The sequence below is a fragment of the Mus caroli genome, unplaced genomic scaffold (assembly GCF_978045245.1).
Source record: "Mus caroli unplaced genomic scaffold, Mus_caroli_1 scaffold_11, whole genome shotgun sequence".
In the NCBI taxonomy this organism is placed as follows: domain Eukaryota; kingdom Metazoa; phylum Chordata; class Mammalia; order Rodentia; family Muridae; genus Mus; species Mus caroli.
In genome coordinates, this window is record NW_028227266.1 from 33,284,415 (window position 1) to 33,304,503 (window position 20,089).

At 37.3% G+C, this 20,089-nt stretch overlaps 1 protein-coding gene across 1 annotated transcript; it reads right to left on the bottom strand.

Moving 5' to 3' along the window:
• Positions 1–6,913: 6,913 nt before the first annotated feature.
• Positions 6,914–12,004, bottom strand: LOC110302597 (urinary protein 2-like). Its single transcript, XM_021173387.2, has 3 exons — positions 11,938–12,004; positions 7,223–7,351; positions 6,914–7,071 (listed from the first exon to the last, which is right to left on the bottom strand). Exons 1-3 carry the CDS (start codon positions 12,002–12,004, stop codon positions 6,914–6,916), a joined length of 354 nt encoding a protein of 117 aa, XP_021029046.1.
• Positions 12,005–20,089: the final 8,085 nt, after the last annotated feature.

Below are 20,089 nucleotides of genomic sequence, written 5' to 3' on the forward strand. Positions count from 1 at the left end.
CCATGCCTTCTTGTTCGCTGACATGTTCTCTATGATGACAGTCATGGATTTTGCTCCTGGGACTTTCAGGCAGCCCCAAATTAATTAATTAATTATGTTTTTTGTTTTTTGTTTTGTTGTTGTTGTGTTGTTGTTTTTTGAGGCAGAGTTTTTCTGTGTAGCCCTGGCTCTCCTGGAGCTCACTCTGTAGACCAGGTTAGCCTCAAACTCAGAAATCCACCTGCCTCTGCCTCCCAAGTGAAATGTTTTCTTTATAAACTCTCTTGGCTGTGGTGTTTTGTTATGGCATAGAAAGTAATATAGTCAGACCACAAACAGGAGAGATGTTGGGAATCAGAGGATTGATGAATATACCAATACAATGTTGGTGATAAGCTCCATTAAATCAAGATATGCCTTAACATTACCATAGCAAAACATTACTATACCATGTGGCCTGGCACAAGGTTTAGAATATCATACCTGGATATCATTTGACTCTTTTACTTCAAGGACAATATACTAGAGTTGGTGCTTCAAATCCTGCTTGAGAAACAGAAACCCAACCACAGAGAACAAATACTTCTATTTATATGCAATCCAAGTTATGTGGATCACACAAGTTTCATTAGGTTGTGTAATTCATGACTGCTTCTCATGAACACACTCTCCATTTTTGACATAGCATACACTGTTCAGTGAAACCTGAAAATAGAAAGACTGCTTAGAGGATGCAGGTGCCACACTGACCCTTCCCAGAGAAAGCATGTTATTTGACTTCTGAATAGCTTAGCTGGACCAATGTTTTGGCTAACAAATATGATTCAGTCACCAACATGTCCCAACAACACCAACGAAGCAGGGTTTACTTTTCTTCCTACAGTAGATAAAGAGCCAACCTGCAGGCAATATGTTCCAGTTTCAAAGCAAAGAAGAAAGAGACACAGCTTTAGTAGGTTTTCAATTTATCCTGCATTGACTCCTACAGCCTGGTGTGTTAGTGCCAAACAGATGATGATTAGAGACAGACGACTCAGAGAAAAGACCAGCCTCTAGTGAATTTATAATTCATTCAGGCAAGGACAAAATACAGTGTGCATAAGACAGCCCTGAAGCAGATCCTAAGTGAGTTTCTTCCACATTGGCAACATACTGTCACGTACTTTGGTTGAGTCAGTTTGACATAGCGAAAGCTGGGAAACTGACTGATGAAGCAATGGGTTTCAAAGGGAACTCTCTTCCTGAAGTCTGACATTCTTCTCCCCTAATTTTTATAAATCATAATATCAATCCTCCACTCACCATTAGTCTAATGTATGGATTCACGTGCTCTCTTCAGTATTACCTTATTGTAATGCTTTCTAAGATTGTATTCTAACATAGCTAAAGTCTTTTCCCAGTGTTCTTAGATTCCAGATAGCAACAAGGAGTTTAACCTATTCAATAACCAATTAAGTACTAGTCATTTTTTCACCTATCTACAAAAAGAGACTGGAATTCTCACTGAGATACAAATTCTTATTACAGACTGTATTCTGTGCCAACAACAAATTAAGTAACTATACTAATAAATGGGAATTCTCCAGACATAAGATAAGAATTAACAAGGCCTAAAAGTCCTTGACACTACTTTATTCCTAAGGCCAGGCAAGGGTTAAAACTCCTCTAGCCCAATTAACTCTAAAGTGCAAAACTCAGTGCAGACCCCAACAGGTGCTAATCTCTAAGATAAACATAGTCCTTTTGAAGTCACTCCTCTTGCATCTGGAGGGATGCTGATCCCTAGCGTAAACTTTGCAGTCACTCCCTTTGCACCTGGGAAACTTCAATTTACTGTATCTGTTATGTTTTACTATTGATGATATTCGCTGTAATATAATTAGTCTAAGCTCGACCAGAAAATTACATTCAGATTCAACACCTCTCTTGCGTGTCTGTTTCTGTCTGTCACTCTGCCGTCCTAAGCTTCACCCATCTTCTCTAGAGAACTGTTTTACGCAGGCACAGGACCCAGAGGGTCTGCGGCAACATACCAAATCTCTTCCGTGACTTATTTCTGTTCTTATTCTTCTCTAATATTTACTTGCTTTTGTTGGTGCTAATGGTAAAAACAACCTACCAGGTAATCTTACTATCACCAGCACACAGTGGGCCCTTGCTTCTCTTCTTCTCTCCATGTTACCAGCTAAACTTGCTTTGATAGTGTGAGAGATCAAAACTAGACAAGGAAAATATTTAAGAGAAGACTTTTATTGAGCCTGAGTTGAAGGAAGAGAGAGCGGTACAGGAGGGGGCAGTCTCCTAGATGTGGAAAAATTGTACCCAGCAACCTATTAGTCTATACAGTAGTTTATGTGGAGATTATCCCTGCTCTAAAGGAATGAGCATGTAATTACCATTCAGAGTATAGTCAACACCAAACACAGGGCTTCTGCTGGGAAACCTCAGGAGATTCTCCTTGTCTGGCTAGTGGGACTCCTTGGTATGCAGGGTTATTTGAAGTCCACTCTGCTTTGTAGGGCTATGAAGCCTGCCAAAGCACATCTTCAGTTGTGGTTATAATGATCATCTGTAGTGTCTGTAGAAAATCCCAACCAACCATGCTTCCATGACATAGTCTCCCAGTAAAAGGGCTACTTGGCTCATAGTTTTCCTGCTCATGGTTTCCACATATAAATAAAAGAATCACGTAATTGCCTACTCCTGATAATTTAATAATGCACAGAAAGTATTAGATGATATTAATAATAAAGAATTAGCAGAAGCTTAACATAGAACTTAATGATACGTAGTATAATATTATTTATTGTTATATCACATATCAAATAGACACTCAGGAATGGTGGGACATACTCTTAATCCCAGCATTTGGGAAGTAGAGGCAAGCAGATCTCAGTGAGTTTGGGGCCAGCCTGGTCTTTAATTAGAATTCCATGACAGCAAGGACTGCTGAACAGAGAAACTGTCTCAAATACAAATGAACAAAAAACAAATAAACGAAATGAAACACACACACACACACACACAAACACACACACATGCACAAACACCCCCCAACACACACACACACAAGACAGCATCTGACAATGTAGCTATTATAGGCCTAAAACTCACTTTGTTCACCAGGTCAACCTCAAATTGATAGAGGTCTGCCTGCCAATAAAAAATGAACTCAAAATGTTCTAAAACTGTGGTTTGATTATTCTATTGTGTTCCAAATTTGTCAAATATTCTGTTATGGTCAAAATCTAGCACTGAATAAATTAGAACTAGCAGGGTCTCACATACCTCAACCTAAGAAATGCTATATAGAACATTTTCATAAGCATTATATTAACAGGAAAACCCCTGAAACCATTTTTTCTAACAGGACCAAGTTTCCCACTCTTCACTCTTATTTGATATATTTGTCAACGACTCAGCCAAAGCAATAAGAAAGCAGTAAGAAAGAAATAGGAATATTACCGGGAAATAAAACTATCAATGCATTCCTATTTGATGATGGCTTGATCCTCAATTTTAAAGGCCAGAGAGACTCCAGCTGAAAATTCCCAGAACCCTTAGACACTTTCAAAAAATTAGTAAGATTTAAGCAATGCTATGCAGAGAGACATGCCAAGTTTTGTACATGACAATCATAAGTTAACTTAGAAAACAGTCTGGGGGAAAGTCATATTTACAATGGTTTAAAATATATGAGTATTTTATAAGCAAACCTTAGGAAGGAAAGGGAGACTACTATAGTGAAAATCTTACAGTACTGAAGAAAGAGAGTGAAAGACATTAGAAGTTGGAGAGGTCTCATTTGCAGGAAGGGAAGCAGTCATCAAAGACAGAAGAGCATAAAGGCTGAAAAGTCATCAACATGTAAAATAAACCATGGGGTAAACATTAAATATCAAAAATGATTCACTTGAATGGGCTTGCAAATTGAGCAGATACTTCTCACAGGTAAAAATATAAGGTCCAAAAGATTTTGAAAAGTTGTCAATATTTTTAACCATCAGAGAAATTCAAAGTTAACCTGCTTTGAGATTCTGTTTCACCACAGCCAGACTGACTGTCACCAGGAAAACAAAGGAGAACAGAGTGTGCCCAAGATGTTGAGAAAATGAAACTTTTATCACCATAGGAATGTAGTCTTACACAACCACTATGAAAATCAAGGAGGTCCTTTACAAACTAGAAATAGAACCATCTTATGACTTAGTTATATTATTCTTTGGCATATCCTCCAAGAAATTTAAGTTACTACTCAGAGACACTGGCATGTTCATGATTATCATTTTAGTATTTCTGTATTCACAACACATCAGACATTGTACCAGCTTAGAAATATATCAAGAGATAAATGGATAAGGAAAATGTCATATTTATGAACACAATGGAATTCTTTCATCTTTAAAAATTAAATCATAATATTTTTAGTAAAATAGGTTGAAATGCGGGTCATTATCTTCATTGAAAATATGAAGTCTCATAGTGTGATTTGCAATTTAAGTGTGTGTGTGTGTTTGTGTGTGTTCATGCTTGTGCATGCAGTTATATCTCTGTGTGTAATGAAGTAATAGAAACCATGAATGGAAATTAATAGATTATTTGTTTGGAGTATAATGTTATTCATATAAAATGGATGCAAAACTGAAGACAGAATGACAACAATAGGTTGAGTCTGCTTAAACTTACTGGAAAAATTCAAATTACAGAAAAAGCTTAGTTGGAAAATACTATGTCAAATCCATACCTCAGTTGTAACATATTCTAAGACCCCTAAATAAATAATGCCTGTAAGGCATGATAGTTATTGAAACTTGAGTCTGGGGGTAGAGTTTTGTCTGAGGGTACAGTTCTAACAACTTTAAGTCAGTTGGTAGAGTGCTTGTCTAGCATGCATAAATCTCTTGCCTTGATCCTTTCCATTGAACAAACCAGCTGTGTTGGGACACATCTCCAGTCCTACCACAAACCTGTAATCACATTCTGAGGTCAACAGATTCAGGTTCATCTTGTAGTTTTAGTCAAACTTGGCATATAAGTTAAAATCTCAAGCTAAATCCATTATCCAGCAAAAGAACAGAAGCCTATTTTTTGAAAGGACGTGGGAATGGATCTTATCAAAGTTTGTTAACAAAGAAAGTACAGGAGCAACCAGTTGAAAACTAGTGTTCCTATCCTCTCGACCATGCTCAGTTCCCAGGACTATAAGTGGGGGAGGATGTTCAAGATTAAACTCTGTGAGCATTGCTTTGTGCTTTTCATTGGTTGACCAGCATTATGAGGATCAGGTGTCTTTGCTTTGTGTGCAAGAATGCAGGGTCATTGTTCAATCTTACAGATAACCCTTGCCTCACACAGAAATTTAGCCAAGTGAAGACCCTCTGTTCCCTTAGATAACAGTCAGATGGATGTTGTAATCTCTGCTCTCGCACATACTCCTTGACATTACCAGAGTTGTGAAATATTCAGAAAGAGGTGTTTTAGGGATAAAACAGTACATGTTATTAATTTCAAAGTTAAATTTTGGGAAACTTTCACACACTTCATCTGTTGACAAAAAATTTCACCCTTCCTATTCGTCCTCCAAATTCTCTGGTGTCCCTCATTCCCATTATCCTTTAAACTTACAAGCCCTTATTCATTCTCTCTCTCTCTCTTTCTCTCTCTCTCATTAGACACAGTTGCATGCAGCTCATAATGTAGGGACCTAGGGATGGAACCTTGAGATATTTCCTCACCCACATTGATATATTTACTCTAGTTATTATGTATATCTTGTTGAGGCAACACTGCTGTAGAGATTTCTTGGGTACACCTTACCTGTCACATACAAAAGATAATACCTAGGAACAGAAATTCTCGTCTTCAACCATTACCATCTTTTCGTTCCCTGTTGATTCATAATTCCTAAGTTTAGGAGTAGATGTTGCACGTAAGGTAGATCAGTGTAGGAAGGGAGTCTCATGGTGTGTTGCTCCCTGCATTTTGGCTAGATTCTCAGCAATGTGAATCACAAAACCTTGACAGTTTGCCGTCACTGAGCAACAAGACTCTATGTGTTTGTTTCTCACCAAGGTGCTTCTTGCATCACTTTTCATCTTGGTTCAAATCCCAGACAAAGGAAGGGACACAAAGAGTTTGGATAATTGATAGACACCCCAGTTACAACACAGTATTGGTAAACTGTCACCTAGTGGAGAGAAGTTCAGTGTTCTCTGATTACCAAGGACACAAAACACATACACTCTCTTTAGCTACATGCTTCTTATCTTTCCTCAAGTTGGGGTACAATGAAATCTAGAACTTTATACTAAAACAGCCACATAGGTATTTGGGACCTTGATCACATGTGAGGAGGTTTGATCACCTACTTTTTTCTATTGAATCTTGGCAAATAGATTCATGGCTCCTATTGCTCTTGCTATGACTGATAGAACAGGGAAGATTTCCGGGTAGAGTGAATTTTATTAATATCTAAGGTATTCTAAATCAAACCATGCATTTGTGATATTTTCTCTGTGCCTCAAAAGGCAGTTGACAATAAGAATTCCTACAAAAGATTAAATATGTATTTCATAATACATTTATGTATTATGTATTATCATATATTACTGATGAAAAATAGATATCATTTATCAAATTAGACCTTTAAGTTGAGCATCATCATAGAATGGTGAGCTTCTCCAGCAAAATGCAACGAATAGTTCATAAACTTTGAATGTGTGACCCTTCCTCCCTTTTTTGAGTAGCTAGGAGGGTACAATTATATACGACTTTTATGTTTGATCTATTTCTTACATTTTTCTTTTTCTCAGCACAACTGATAGTTAGTGTGGACATTTACTTCATGTTAAACATACAGAGGGAATTGTTGAGAAATGCCTGGAAGAGGAAATGGAAAACTGGGACACAGTGCCATTGCTGAATGAATTGGTAGTTAGTAAATATTCTTCTTCACTACTTGGCCATGATATTTATTACAGAAATCTTCACCTTTGCAACAAAAGGTAGATATCTTCAAGGCTCCAAAATAGATGTTTTCAGCCAAACATGCCTTATCGCAGTCCAATTCAGTGTGATTGTGGACCCACTTGCCTAGAAGATAGAAACATTTATATTTAGTGTCCAAAATAACATAGTGTTCACAGTGAGGGGTCTTTCTCCCCCAGTACCAACTCTGTTTTCCAGAGGAGGAATATAGCTTCTTCTCGGCAAGAATGTATTCAGACTAGCTCAAACACCTTACCTGTTTTTGAGAATAGGAAGTAATTCCTGGTTCTGCAACCAGGCTTATATCTTGTAGTGCAGTTGTTCTTGCCTGCCAAACAATGTCCACTCTTAAAAGAGCTGCAGACCATGCACACTGTAGCTTGGACTAGGAAAAACAAATGTAAAGAGAGAGAAAATGATTATAGTGTCTAAGAATGCTAGAGGATGAAAGAATTCAGAGACACAGCATAGCCCAGAGGAATTTTCCTAACACAACCTCAGGTACTGATGTATTATACCAAATTGATTGGATTAATGACTTTTTAAAAAAGAAGCTAAGGGCTTGACATCACAATTTTGATTGCATAGGAAATATAATTATTGGTATCCCTTCGCATACAAAGCCTTTGTGCAATAAACTATAAAAGTATTTATGTAAGCAAATCTGACACCTAAAATTCCCTTTTAAATGCATGATGATGATGATGATGATGATAAAAAATAATATCATGCTACTAGCACAAAACATATATGCAGACCAATGGATTTGATAAAGGGCCCAGATATAAGGCCATATAATTACATGCACCTGATTTTTGACAACATGCCAAAAATACCCAGTAGAGATATTATCTTTGGTAGATAATGCTGAAAAAAAAAAAGACAGATACCTGTATGTAGAGTAATGAATTAGATCACTATCTCTCACAATACACAGATATAAACTCCAAACTGAGCAAACCTCAATGCAAAACTCAGAAACTCCTAGTAGAAAAAGTAGAAAGTAAACTCCAAGAAATGGACACAGGTACCAAGATCTTGAGTAGGGCTCCAATCCCTAGGGCAATAAGGGCAATGCTTCACCAATGAGACCTAGGCAAGATGAAAAGATAGAGAATTATGGGACAGGGAGAAAAATCCAAGATGGAGTGTAATCTCTTTCTCTAGCATCTGACCTGATTTTACTGTTGAGAAAGGCAGAGATTTCAGACACCACTGGCACAGACTAATGCCCACAGATATAATATATATTTTTTAAAAAGACACCTTTTCAAATACTATGAACAAATTGTGTTCACTTAGTGCTAGATGTAAATTTCAAGATGAAAAATTCCTAAATCAAGGGTGTTAAGGACAATAATTAGGTTGTTCTTACTTAGGGTGATATCAACATATAACCAGGACTTACTAGGCATATGCTTTTCCTCCCTGGAACTTAAGGGTACACTGCATAAATTCACTTCCAAATATTTTTCTGAGAAAAATTCTTTAACTTTATTATGAAGGTGGTTTCTTAGCACTACTAGAGACATAACTCCAGAGTTGCTTTAGGCCCATATGTTCCTATGGTAAAATAACCTAACTGCATCTCTCCCTTGAGGAGCCTACACATGCTTAACAGGCATGACTTCCTCATTCCAGGGAGAGGATAATGCTAATCACAGTGATGATTATTTACTCTGTTTTAATATTTTTAATAAATTCACCTTTGCTTGAATTTTGGTTTGTCCTGAAATTAATTTCTTCTTTTAATTTCTTCCCCAGAGCATAAGCTCTGGCTTTGACTAGGTTGCAGTCTTTACTGTTAGGTTTGCACATGAATCCCTATCAGGATGGTAGGAAATAATGAAGTTGAATAGCTCCTAACACAGCCAAGGAAAGTGTCATTTGAACAAAGAATGAAGAGGCAACCTATAGAGTTAAAATCTTTGCCAACTGTATATTGGACAGAGGGTGGTTATCTAAAATATAAAAGCAACAACCCTTAAGAAATTCATTAAGAAAACAAACATCCTCGTTCTTTTTAAATGATATTGAATAGAGAGCTCTCAATAGGAGAATACAAACAGCTGATAAGCATTTATCCTAGCATGTCCAACATGCTATGAAAACCAAGAAAATACAAATAAAAAACATGTAATGATTTTTTCTCACATAGTGCCCTCCCCCATTCCTCAAATGGAGGCAAATGACAAGAAAAGTTGACACAGATTTGAGCAAAGGGCAACCCTTTTTCTTTCATAGACATGTGAACTGATACAGATACAGGGAAAAGGATCCTAAAGGTTTTTCTTTAAATGTAAAAACAGAAATAACATTTGGCATAATCTTATAACTCCTAGAATATACCCCTCAAAACTATACCCACTGTACAGTTACTGGCACATCGATGTTCAATGCTGCTCTGTTTCCAATACCTAAGAAACAGAATCAGCTAGCTGTCCACAAATTGGTGAGTGAATAACAATGTGATTAAGATACATCATGGATTGTGTTCATTTGCAAAGAAAAATGAAATTTACACAAAACTAAAAAAAAATTATAATGATTGAAGTAACTCATTCCAAGAAAGAGAAACAGTACATGTTCACACTCTTATGCATCCTAGCTTTGAATTTTCACATTTGTATTTTTGATCTACAGTATTTGTAAAGGTTAGTGAAAATAGAAAGGAACTACTCACTACTGCGTGAGTGGGGTGGGTTCTTAGAGGGGAGATGGTAATAGCAGAAACACATGTGACATGGAAGTAGAGGAGGGAAATACTGAGGGTGGGAAAGTTTAAGCAGGGATTAGAGAAGAGGGATAGGGGAGTAAGTAAAACTCAACATGTATTGAGAAATCCTTATGAAAACCCACTACTTTGTAATCAAATGAAAAATATAATTTAAAGACAGAGTTAAAACACAATTCATGGGAGGATAATGTTTCCAGAGGAGTTCAGTTGTTAAAAAGAAAATCCTAGTGCCAGGTGTGGGATCTCTGAGCTATTGGTTGAGAAATCATAGGGAAACCCAAAACAATACAAGCCATTGATACCACTCTTGTTTACCAATAAAACTGCATGGGAAGACCTTATTGCTGTGATACAACAGGCTTTAGGTGTGGGACCAAAAGTAACCACAGTAGAACTGACATGAAAACTTACTTCATGCTGGCTAATGTTCATAGCGCCAGAAATTCTCTATAGCATTCTGGAGGCTAAAGTTCATCAGTTGTATTATCCATTGGTCAATTTTACAGGCCAAAATACTGACAGGTCAGACAAATATGCTCAATGGTGCAGTAGTGAAATAGTGCAATAAAGGTATTTAGGTAACCAACTGGTTTTGAATAGATCTAAAGACTGCTTCACTAGACATAATCCATGTCTAGTACAAAGCTGGTCAAATTCCCATGTCTCAAAAGGTCATAGGTCTTAAGGGAGAACCTACTACTAGTTTGAATTCTTCTTTTACTCGATGGACACGTCAAACTGCCTTCTAGAAGAAGGCAAAAGATTATGTATATGGCCAAAGATTAGAAGAAGGCAAAAGATTATGTATATGGCCAAAGATTAGTGTTTCCCTCAGAGAGAAGCTTCTCTGCAGTGGTTAGTGGTTAATGTAGAGACTCAGAACAGATCTAAGTGCTAGGAATAAGTGATGATTGAATTCTCAGCCTTATATGGGGTATCTATATCATATCCCACCCCCAAATGCTCAGGAATCATTGTAGAAGAGGAGGTAAAATGAATGCAAGAGCTGGCATATGGGAAAGTACCATGAATGCCACCTCCTGAATGTGACCTGTTCAGTGATCTCAAGAACTCACAGCAGCTGTGTTTACCAATGTAAGACCTGCGTAATATCAAGCCAATTGACTTCCTATCATTGACTAGGGAAGGGAGTATGAGGTCTCATTCCTCCCTGAGGAACTATTGTCAATTAATATACTATAAGTCTGGAAATCAGTTTTTGGGTTTCTTTTTGGTTTTGGTTTTGTTTTCCGCAGTGATCTAGCTACTGTTATGTTGTCTATGCTACAGTAATAACCCCAGACCCATGCTTATGCAAGAAAACCTAATTAAACTCTATGGGTTATTTACAAAAAGGAGACTTGAAAGTAAGTGGAGGACTTGTTGTGAAGAAATGCTTTAGAGGGTGTTAGAGTGCAATAAAAATAATGGGGGAGGATATGGTAAAAGCAAAATACAATAAAAAAAAACCACTCGTGGAAACAGTGGGAGGGGTTGACAGGTACCTGCTATCAAGCTTGATGACCTGAGATCAATCCCTGGGACCCACTTGGAAAGGCAAGAGAATTGACTCTCAAAAATTTTCTTCTGGTCTCCACATGTATGACATCACACACACACACACACACACACACACACACACACACACACACACACACATGTTAAATAAATAAATGTAATAAAAAATAAAATGCTTGAAGAATAGATATTGTCCTGGCACCACAGAAAGGAGGCACATTCCCAGTCTTTCATAGAATAAACCCTCTCCCCCAAGGGGAACCTGATAATCAAATCTACCTGATCAAAACAGTGTACTTGATATGAAAAACTGGCTTAAGATAAACTTTTCAGTGACCTCCTCCTAACAGATAACTGTGGTAGAAAGCACCTACAAAGAAAACCATAAGCACCCATTGACTGCTACTGGGTATTGAAGGAGGCAGACTCAAAGACATAGATTACAAGTACACTCAAACTCATTGTTTTCTGTGGAGTGACTGATCCCACTCTGAGAGCCTGAAGAGACTTGACTTCTTACTCTAGCAAGAACAGTGTGGAACCAACACAAGGTTCTCCATTTCTTTTGAGTCAGCTCTTCTTAGAATCCTGATCTTGTCTGTTTTCAGATCCCATACACTATTATCACAGCTGTTCTGGCCACCTTGCCACATTTACTTTCAGACATCTCTAGTCGCTGTTCTCTCTTGTTTTGGCTTTGAAGGACTCATTATTACCTTGGATGAACACAAGAGCAAAAGACCCCAGCATCAGGAGAAAGAGTAGGAGCAGGAGCTTGCCCATTTCAGTCTGGGCTATCAGAGGACACAGGAGAGCAGCTGGTAGCAAGTGCTCAGGAGGGTCAGTGTAGATGAGAGCAGGTTACAGACTCTACTTTGAGCTGCTCCCAGGATGTGGGCAGGAGCTTCCTTACACACCTGCCTGTGGGAGTTTTGTGAGTATCCAGACTCAGGAAAGTGTCCCACAGAACTAACTCCTACAGAGCTTCAAAGGGCAAAGGGCAGAGGATTTCTCAGTAGCCATCTCATATTCCTTCAAAGATGAAGCTAGGGTTGTTTATTTCCTAAGTGAGCTTCCGAAGGTTGAATGGAGAGCAGGATCATGGAACTTTTATTTCTACCTAGTCTTGACAATGGTGATTGAAACAGCAACAATAGAACCTTGTTCATTTTGTTCCGTAAATCACGATGTGCACTCACAGCCTTTATGCCTGCTTTGTAGTAGATCTCAGCATAGTAGAAACACAGTAAATGCCACCCAAACACTGTATGTAAAAGGGACAAGTGGGTTTTTGGATAAGTGGATTACAAAACAAATTTCTCCTCAGGTCAAGCATTAGCCTCTAAATACCTAAATTAACTAAGTAGTATTTTCCCAAGCACAGACTTAGCTTCTGAATCACACAGCTAAAATACTCAGAACTTACACAAGTTTCCTGAAAACCTGACCATGCGTATGGCACACATGCACGCAATCTAAAATAGTCTCATAATATTTAAAATTATATTTTTACTGATGTTCTCTAAGGTATCTTTAGTGATTTCATCCTGCTTAAAAATAGCCACCCCACAGACAATCCCCATACCTGTGCATCCAGCTGTGGGAAGATGAAAGAGCACAGAGCAAGCTCAGTAGCTGACCAGAGAGGGGCTAGAGACTACCTCATGTTTCAGGAACAGTCTTCTGCTCTATTACCTTCTCTATACACTAACCCTCTATGATAGTTCTTATTATGAGTAATCAAAGGTTAAAAGAAATGAATAAATGAAAAGTAGATGGATGGATGGTTGGATGGTGGTTTGAGTGTAGAAAGCAATGACTGGAGACTGACCATGTCCCAGATGTACTACACTCTGGGAGCTTGGTGCACTTCATGTTTTACAAACATGACTATTGTACATGAGAACTCCTTGCTTAGCTTTCCAACACTAAGATAGTGCCTAACACAGAGGAATTTAAGTTGCATGGGTGCTAGGCCACAAGATTTAATAATTCACTCAGCTTCAAATTGTTTCCCTGTGCTGTGCCACTCTATCTGTATGTTTTCTGTATCTCTCTAACATTAACAGTAGAGTTCTATTAGTTCTCCAACTTCCTAACTCTTATTACCCCATTCTAACCATCCTAGGAAAGAGATGAAGAAAGAGTAAATGAAGAAAACAGGTTTAATCAAACTAATACCTTTTCTAATGAAGACATTTGTCCTTGTGGGGCATCAATTTCTAATCCACTCTCAGTTTTACAAACTTAATGTACTACTACCAGTTTTACATACTTAATATGCTACTAACATTTAACACAACATGTGCTGTCAAGATGGGTTTCCATATTGCCCTGATTGTACAGAGAATCCGAAACAAAGAAAAATGATCTTGGTAAACATCTTGATGATATTTATGGCTGTTAAATTTGAAATTACTTTCTGAATCCATCACATGGATTTTAAAAAATAATACATCTATTTTTTTTAAAGGATGCTGGTCATAAAGAAAACTCCACATAAATATTTATGGGAAAATGCTCTACTAAGAAAAGCCTGTACCAACAATCTCATGATGGAGACAAAAAAATTCCATGTTTGAAGATCTAATAGCTCCATTTGTGTGTTAAGTTACCAAATCTTCCCAGACTAACCTAAAGGTAGCTAAGCATGAATTATCTAAATTCTTGCCTTTAGTCTAAATTTAATTACTAATAAAGGCTCCTTTTCCTCTTACAGAGTATTCCAGACTTTAGTGTATTTCATGGCTGGCTAACTCTGAGGTACTAGCCCACAATTTCTTCTGCAATACAGGAACTTTCTCCTCTGCTCATTCCAGATAGTGGGTGGCCAGGACCTACATAAGCTTCCAGGCCCACACTAACCATATCAGATCTTCTGTTAATGAGCCTTAGCTGAGATCTAACAAGGCTGTGTGTCCTAGCCACAGCATTGAACTTTCTAGACACATTTAAGTTGGAAGCATCATTCTAGCATTTTTCAAATCCTGAGATTACTAAGATGTTGAGAATCCACCATAAATGAATCAAGCCTATCTCATGATTTAAGTTAAATTCTTGAGACTATGAAAGAAAGTGTGTGTGTGTGTGTGTGTGTGTGTGTGTGTGTGTGTGTGTGTGTGTGTGTGTGTGTGGTGTAAAATATCAGTGCTGGTGATAACCCACATGTTAAAAAATGTTATAACCATAATAAGTCACAACCCCAAATCAACAGTGGGTTTGCTTAATACTCAGTTACATTCAGAACCTCTCTGCCAAACCCAGCCAACAAACCTACTGTACCTTTTCTTTTTACCTGTAACTTTTTGACTGTTCATGTTTGAACCCAGAATTTTTCAATCCACATGTGGGTTTATGGTATGGGTGAATGATGCATATTGTCAATTCTGAAACTTTGCAAATTTCTCAGATGACAGTAGTACGAGATTTGTGTCAAATGGTATAATATAGTCCAGCAGTATGTTTTCTCTTTATCTCTTTATTGTCAATACCTAGATTCCAGACATATTTCATAGATAGTCAGGAAGGACCCACTCTAAAAACATTCCTAGAGGATTATTTGATAAAATTTGATATATTTGATAAAAAGAATCATCACAGCCATATCTGATTCACAAAGCAAAAGTCACTGTCATGGTGTTTTCATCTGACTGCAAGACTAGTAGGTGACCTGCTCTGTCAGTGTCTACATATCATTAAAAACTGAAGTCTATTCCTCACTGAGGTCCTAAGGCATTAGGCTCAAGGAAGCCCAGATGCCTTTGTGATTGCTGCTAGATGCTATGGTTTTTAGAGTATTTAATAAATCATTGCTGACTAAATGTATTGTTTTGTGAATTGGACAAACAACAGGAACCTCAGTTACAACGCTGTACTATATAATAAATCAGTGTTTCATCAAAATCTTTAGGAATTTAAGTGAAACAAGATAAAAATGTTTACTTTGTAGTTTGTAATTTATCTTGTAGTTTGCAATTTATTTTGTTTTCTGATTTGTGGAAAGGGTTAGGCACTCCAGCAGAGGATTTTAGCAAAGGTTTCTATTTTTCTTCACATGTGCTGTTAAATGCTAAACCTAAGATTACAGTTATGGTGCTGGATACATGAACCTGCCCCTAAAATATGTTATCCTATGGACTACGAAGTGGGCCCTCAATAGATAACCAATGCTTGCTTGATCTTGGACTTTGTATCTGTACAAATTGTAGAAGTATATTCTATTGGTTTTGTTTGGTTTGGTTGATAGTTTTGTCTTGTCTTTTTGAGACAGGGTTTCTCCTTCTATCTCTGGGTGTTACAGAACTCTCTCTGTAGACCTACTGGCCTCAAACCCACAGAGAGTCACTATCTCTGTCTCTTGATTGCTGGGATTAAAGGTGTGGTAACTGAAATCCATAACAGATTTTCACTAGTGTCTTGCCTGCTATTCTTTTTATCTCTCAGGGTCCCCATTTCTCTTCATTGTGTTTCCTCATCCTCTTCTTGGGTATGACATTTTAGATTTCCTGTGTAGAATATTACTTGATAATTTTGAATGATAAGGAACTAGTACCCCATGACTCATATAATCTTGATTGTTAGCCTGAAGAACTATTTATTGGCTATTATACCAGATTTAGGTTCAAATCAATTTACTAGGTTGATAGCACATTATGCTGACTATCCTTGTTCTGTTAACTCATTTATATTGCCCAAATTGCTGTATAAGGGACAGGATTTACATTGATCATGTAGATTTAGATTAATAAGGCAGTTTTCAACATGATAAGAATCTTCTCATCAATACTGTCTATATCACCATGTTCTATCCCTGATTATTTGTGTGTGCGTGTGTCAGATATAAAGAGACCCACCTTCATTTAGGTATAGTTTCATGTATATCTCCATTGAAGTTATTATTATTTTGTTGTTGTTATTGATATTTCAGATTTACTGATTTAACAGCTTTAAAATTAAGCTCTGATGGTTTAGACTATTCTCCACAGTAGTCTTTCAAAGGCTTTTTATATTTTTTACAAGTTCTTGTTAGGAAGAAAAAAAAAGTTATTTAAAAATTATAAATTTGGTATTCTAGAGTATAAGTCTAGATTTGTAGATCTCATTTATTCAAAAAGAAATTCAACTCAATGAATGACAAGAAAAATTTATATATTTTAATATTCTTTACAGAAACATAAAATTTCCCCTTCTTTAAAATTATTCATGAGAAATATATAATTGGATGTTGTTATGAAACATACTAATGATATTCTTCACATTTGAATTCCTACTTTTTGAAGAAAAAAGAATAAATGATTCAGAACAATAGAAATTAACACACCAAAAAAGCAGACAACACTGTCTATTAGGAATATAAGATGTTAGTAATATTTGGCTAATTGAAATAATGTTTAAATTAGAAGCCTGGCAGCTCATCAGCCAGAGCAACTTAGTGATTGTGAGGGAGAGATAAATGCAAGACAAGCAAGATTGGTGGTGATTTTAACATATAAATGAAGAAAGGAAAGGAAATGAAGATGAAAGGAGATTGTTTGATATCTGATGTTGGGTAGGAAAGAGTCAGCATCCAAGACAGAGGAAAAGAAGGATGCATAGAGGTTATATGAGTTGCTTCCTCTGGGAAGAGGGATATCATTTGAAATGTAAATGAATAAAATGATTAATAAATCAAAAAGAAACAAGACAACAACAACAACAACAAAGACTTGCTTCATCTTCAGCAGAGCATGTATGGAGGGGGATCCAGCAGGCACACCAGGGAAACTGAAGCAGATGAAGGAACTGGTAATAAGTTAGCATATGAATTCACTTTCCTTTATATTTATTGCAGAAATCTTGACTATTGCAACAAAAGGTTGAAATTTTCAGATGAAAATAACTCTCTTCTGAAGTCTTACATGATTTAGAACATTCCAGTATAGTATGGTTGTAGAGAAACCCACCTAGAAAAGAAAATTGATATTTAGTGTAAGAAAATAATATTTGAAATTTAATGTATGAAAGTCTTTGGTCATGATTCACACAAGCCTGCTCTTCCACAAGAAACACCACTTCTTTGCAAGACTCCCTGGATGATTCCCTGTTAGCATTACCACTTGGATTGAAATTATAGATATCTCCAGTTCTGCATGCACCACCTTCCTCCATGGTGCATTTACCTTCACCTTCTATACATTTGCCATTCACAAACATGTTGCAGGACATGCATATTATTGCTTGGGCTAGGAAAATAAAAGATACGATTAGTGAGTCCGTGGCTGATTGAGTTAGGACCAACATGGATAAGAAGACTTAAGAAATGAAGCATCACAATAAGTAATTCTGATAACCTAGAGGTAAAATATCCTTAGATTACTTTCATTGAAATGTAATACTATACAAGTCATTGATCCACAGGTCTGAATTTCATTAATCATAAAAATGCTTTTGAACTTTTAATAGGTAAAGTTGTGGTATGGTAAGTATTTCATATAAAATCTTCCTTTTACAAAGGAATCAATAGAGTTGGAGAGAAGTCTCGGTGCTTACCAGCAGGTACTGCTCCTGCAGACAACTTGAGTTTGAGTCTCAGCACTCAGGTCAGTCAACTCACAACTGCCTGTGAATCCAAATTCAGAGGATCCAAATTCAAAGGATCCAATGTCTTCTGTATTCTGGAGGCACATGCACCCATGTGCACAACTGCACATGCATGTGCACACACACAATTTAAAACTAAATAAAAATACTAAAAATTAAGCAACTAAAGAAAAATATGCTTTTTGTCTGCTGATATGAACAAGACTAGAGGGAAACATATAAGGCAATGTGACTTGGCAAATCAAATCTACATCTCACATTTGAAATTTTAAATATTTACTCCTTAAAACCTATCCAAACTCTCATGTTACCAGTTCAGTTTGGTGCTATTTGTTGGATAAGAGTAAAAACCCTGACCTTGACCTCCCTCTGCTCCCAGCACACTACTATCCCAGCTATTTAGTCCACCATCCCAAGTTTACTCTCAGTTATCCTGAGCCCCTGACCTCACCCCTATTTCAGCCTGTGAAGACTCATTCTCACCTTGGATCAACACAAGGACAAAACCCCCAGCAGCAGGAGGAGCAGGAGTTTGCCCATCTCAGTCTGGGCAGGCAAAAGACACAGCAGAGCAACTGGCATCAAGTACCTTGTGTGGGTTAGAATAGATGAGAGCAGGCTGCAGAGTCTTCTTTGAGCACTGCCCGGGATGTGGGCAGGAGCTTCCTGACACACATGGCCATGGGTATTTTGTCAGTATCCAAGCTCAGGAAATCTCATAGAACCAGCTTCCTCAGAGCTTCAAAGAGCACAGGATGTCCATGGATCGACTCATGCTCCTTCATAGGCAGGTGTCTGCTGTTCACATCTCTTTTCAAATATTCCTAACGTTGATCTCAGAAGGAGATCATTCTTTCTCTGCTTGGTAATGACCCCAGTAGTTATAACAACAGAGTCTTGTTATGTATTCTCTATAGACCAAGATTTGCATCCATTGTGCCATGTCTCATGTGTTGTAGATTTTTGGTCTGCTAGAAATTCATTAAACATGTATCAAAAAACATCTAAATAGCACATATGCAACAGAGATAAAAGGATGCATTCTTTTTTTAAAGGTATAATTTCACATTATAATCAGCAGTTATTTTTGTTCTGCCAAGTACAAATCCACACACAAATAACCAAGCAGATTTACCTAGATACAGACTCTGTTTCTAGTCCATACTTGTTAGAAAGGTTCAGAGAGAATTTCCTTGCACACTTCTTCATAGGCTTGTTCTAATGTGCAGTGAGCAAAACACAAAAGACATTTTCCTAATTTTAAAATTATACCCTTCTCCTAATATGTTCTATCAAAATGTCTTCAGATTTTTAATCATGTTTTATAAAAGTAAGCAAACATCTGCACACACAAAAAGTCCATTAAAGTGAGAAGGAAAAGTCACGAAACTAGACTAGAGGCCTGGGGCTAGTGAAAATGCTAGGGGGCAGTAGTCTTTTGCTCCTCCCCCCTCTAGAAGACAAAGCCCTTTAGAAAAGATCATCATGCACGGTGCATACTCAGTGGATAGAATGTGCACTCAAAATGTACTAATGACACAACATAGAAGAATATGAGAAATTATGAAGGCAAGGTGGTCTGTGATAAGAGAGCAGCTATTGGAGGATGAGAACTGGCATCATCCATACTGTAAAGTCTGAGAACCTGATACATTCTATGCATAACCAAGTACAGCTTCCATACTGGAGAGCTTGCTTCTCATACTCCCAAGACAATGATAGTACACTGCAAGCACTAGAGGAGCTAGACTTGCATGAATAATAGAAGACAATTATTTCCTCAATTTGCCAGACACATCAATTGACAACACTGATACCCCACTTACTAGTTTATTCAACATACCTCTTCAAAAACAACTATGGAATTCTAGGTGTTCTTAAAGTCTTCAACCCTTGATAACTCATCATATCTTTTTTAGTTATATTTATCATTGCTGTGATGAAACACCATGGCCGAAGCAACTTGGAAATGAAAAGGATTATTTGCCTTATCCTTCCAAATTACAATCCATCACAGAAAGAAGTGAGGACAGTAATTCAAACAGGGCAGGAAGCTCTAGGCAAGAGCTAATGCAGAGGCCATGGAAGAGTGCTTCTTACTGGCTTACTCCTTATGCCCTTCTTAGACTGACTTCTTTTAGAATCTAGGACCATCAGCCCAGGAGTGGCCCTACCCACACTGGTTTGGCTCCTCCATCATTAGTCACTAGTTAAGAAAATGTTGTATAATATTCACTTCAGCTAGATTTTATGATGATGTGTTTTTTATTGAGGCTCTCTCTTCTTTAA

Coding starts and splice junctions, on each gene's coding strand:
- LOC110302597 (XM_021173387.2), bottom strand. CDS start 12,004: ATGGGCAAGCTCCTGCTCCTACTCTTTCTCCTGATGCTGGGGTCTTTT. Junction 7,352..11,937: donor TGCTCTTGTGTTCATCCAAG/GTAATAATGAGT, acceptor TGTTTTTCCTAG/TCCAAGCTACAGTGTGCATG. Junction 7,072..7,222: donor CTTCCTATTCTCAAAAACAG/GTAAGGTGTTTG, acceptor TCTATCTTCTAG/GCAAGTGGGTCCACAATCAC.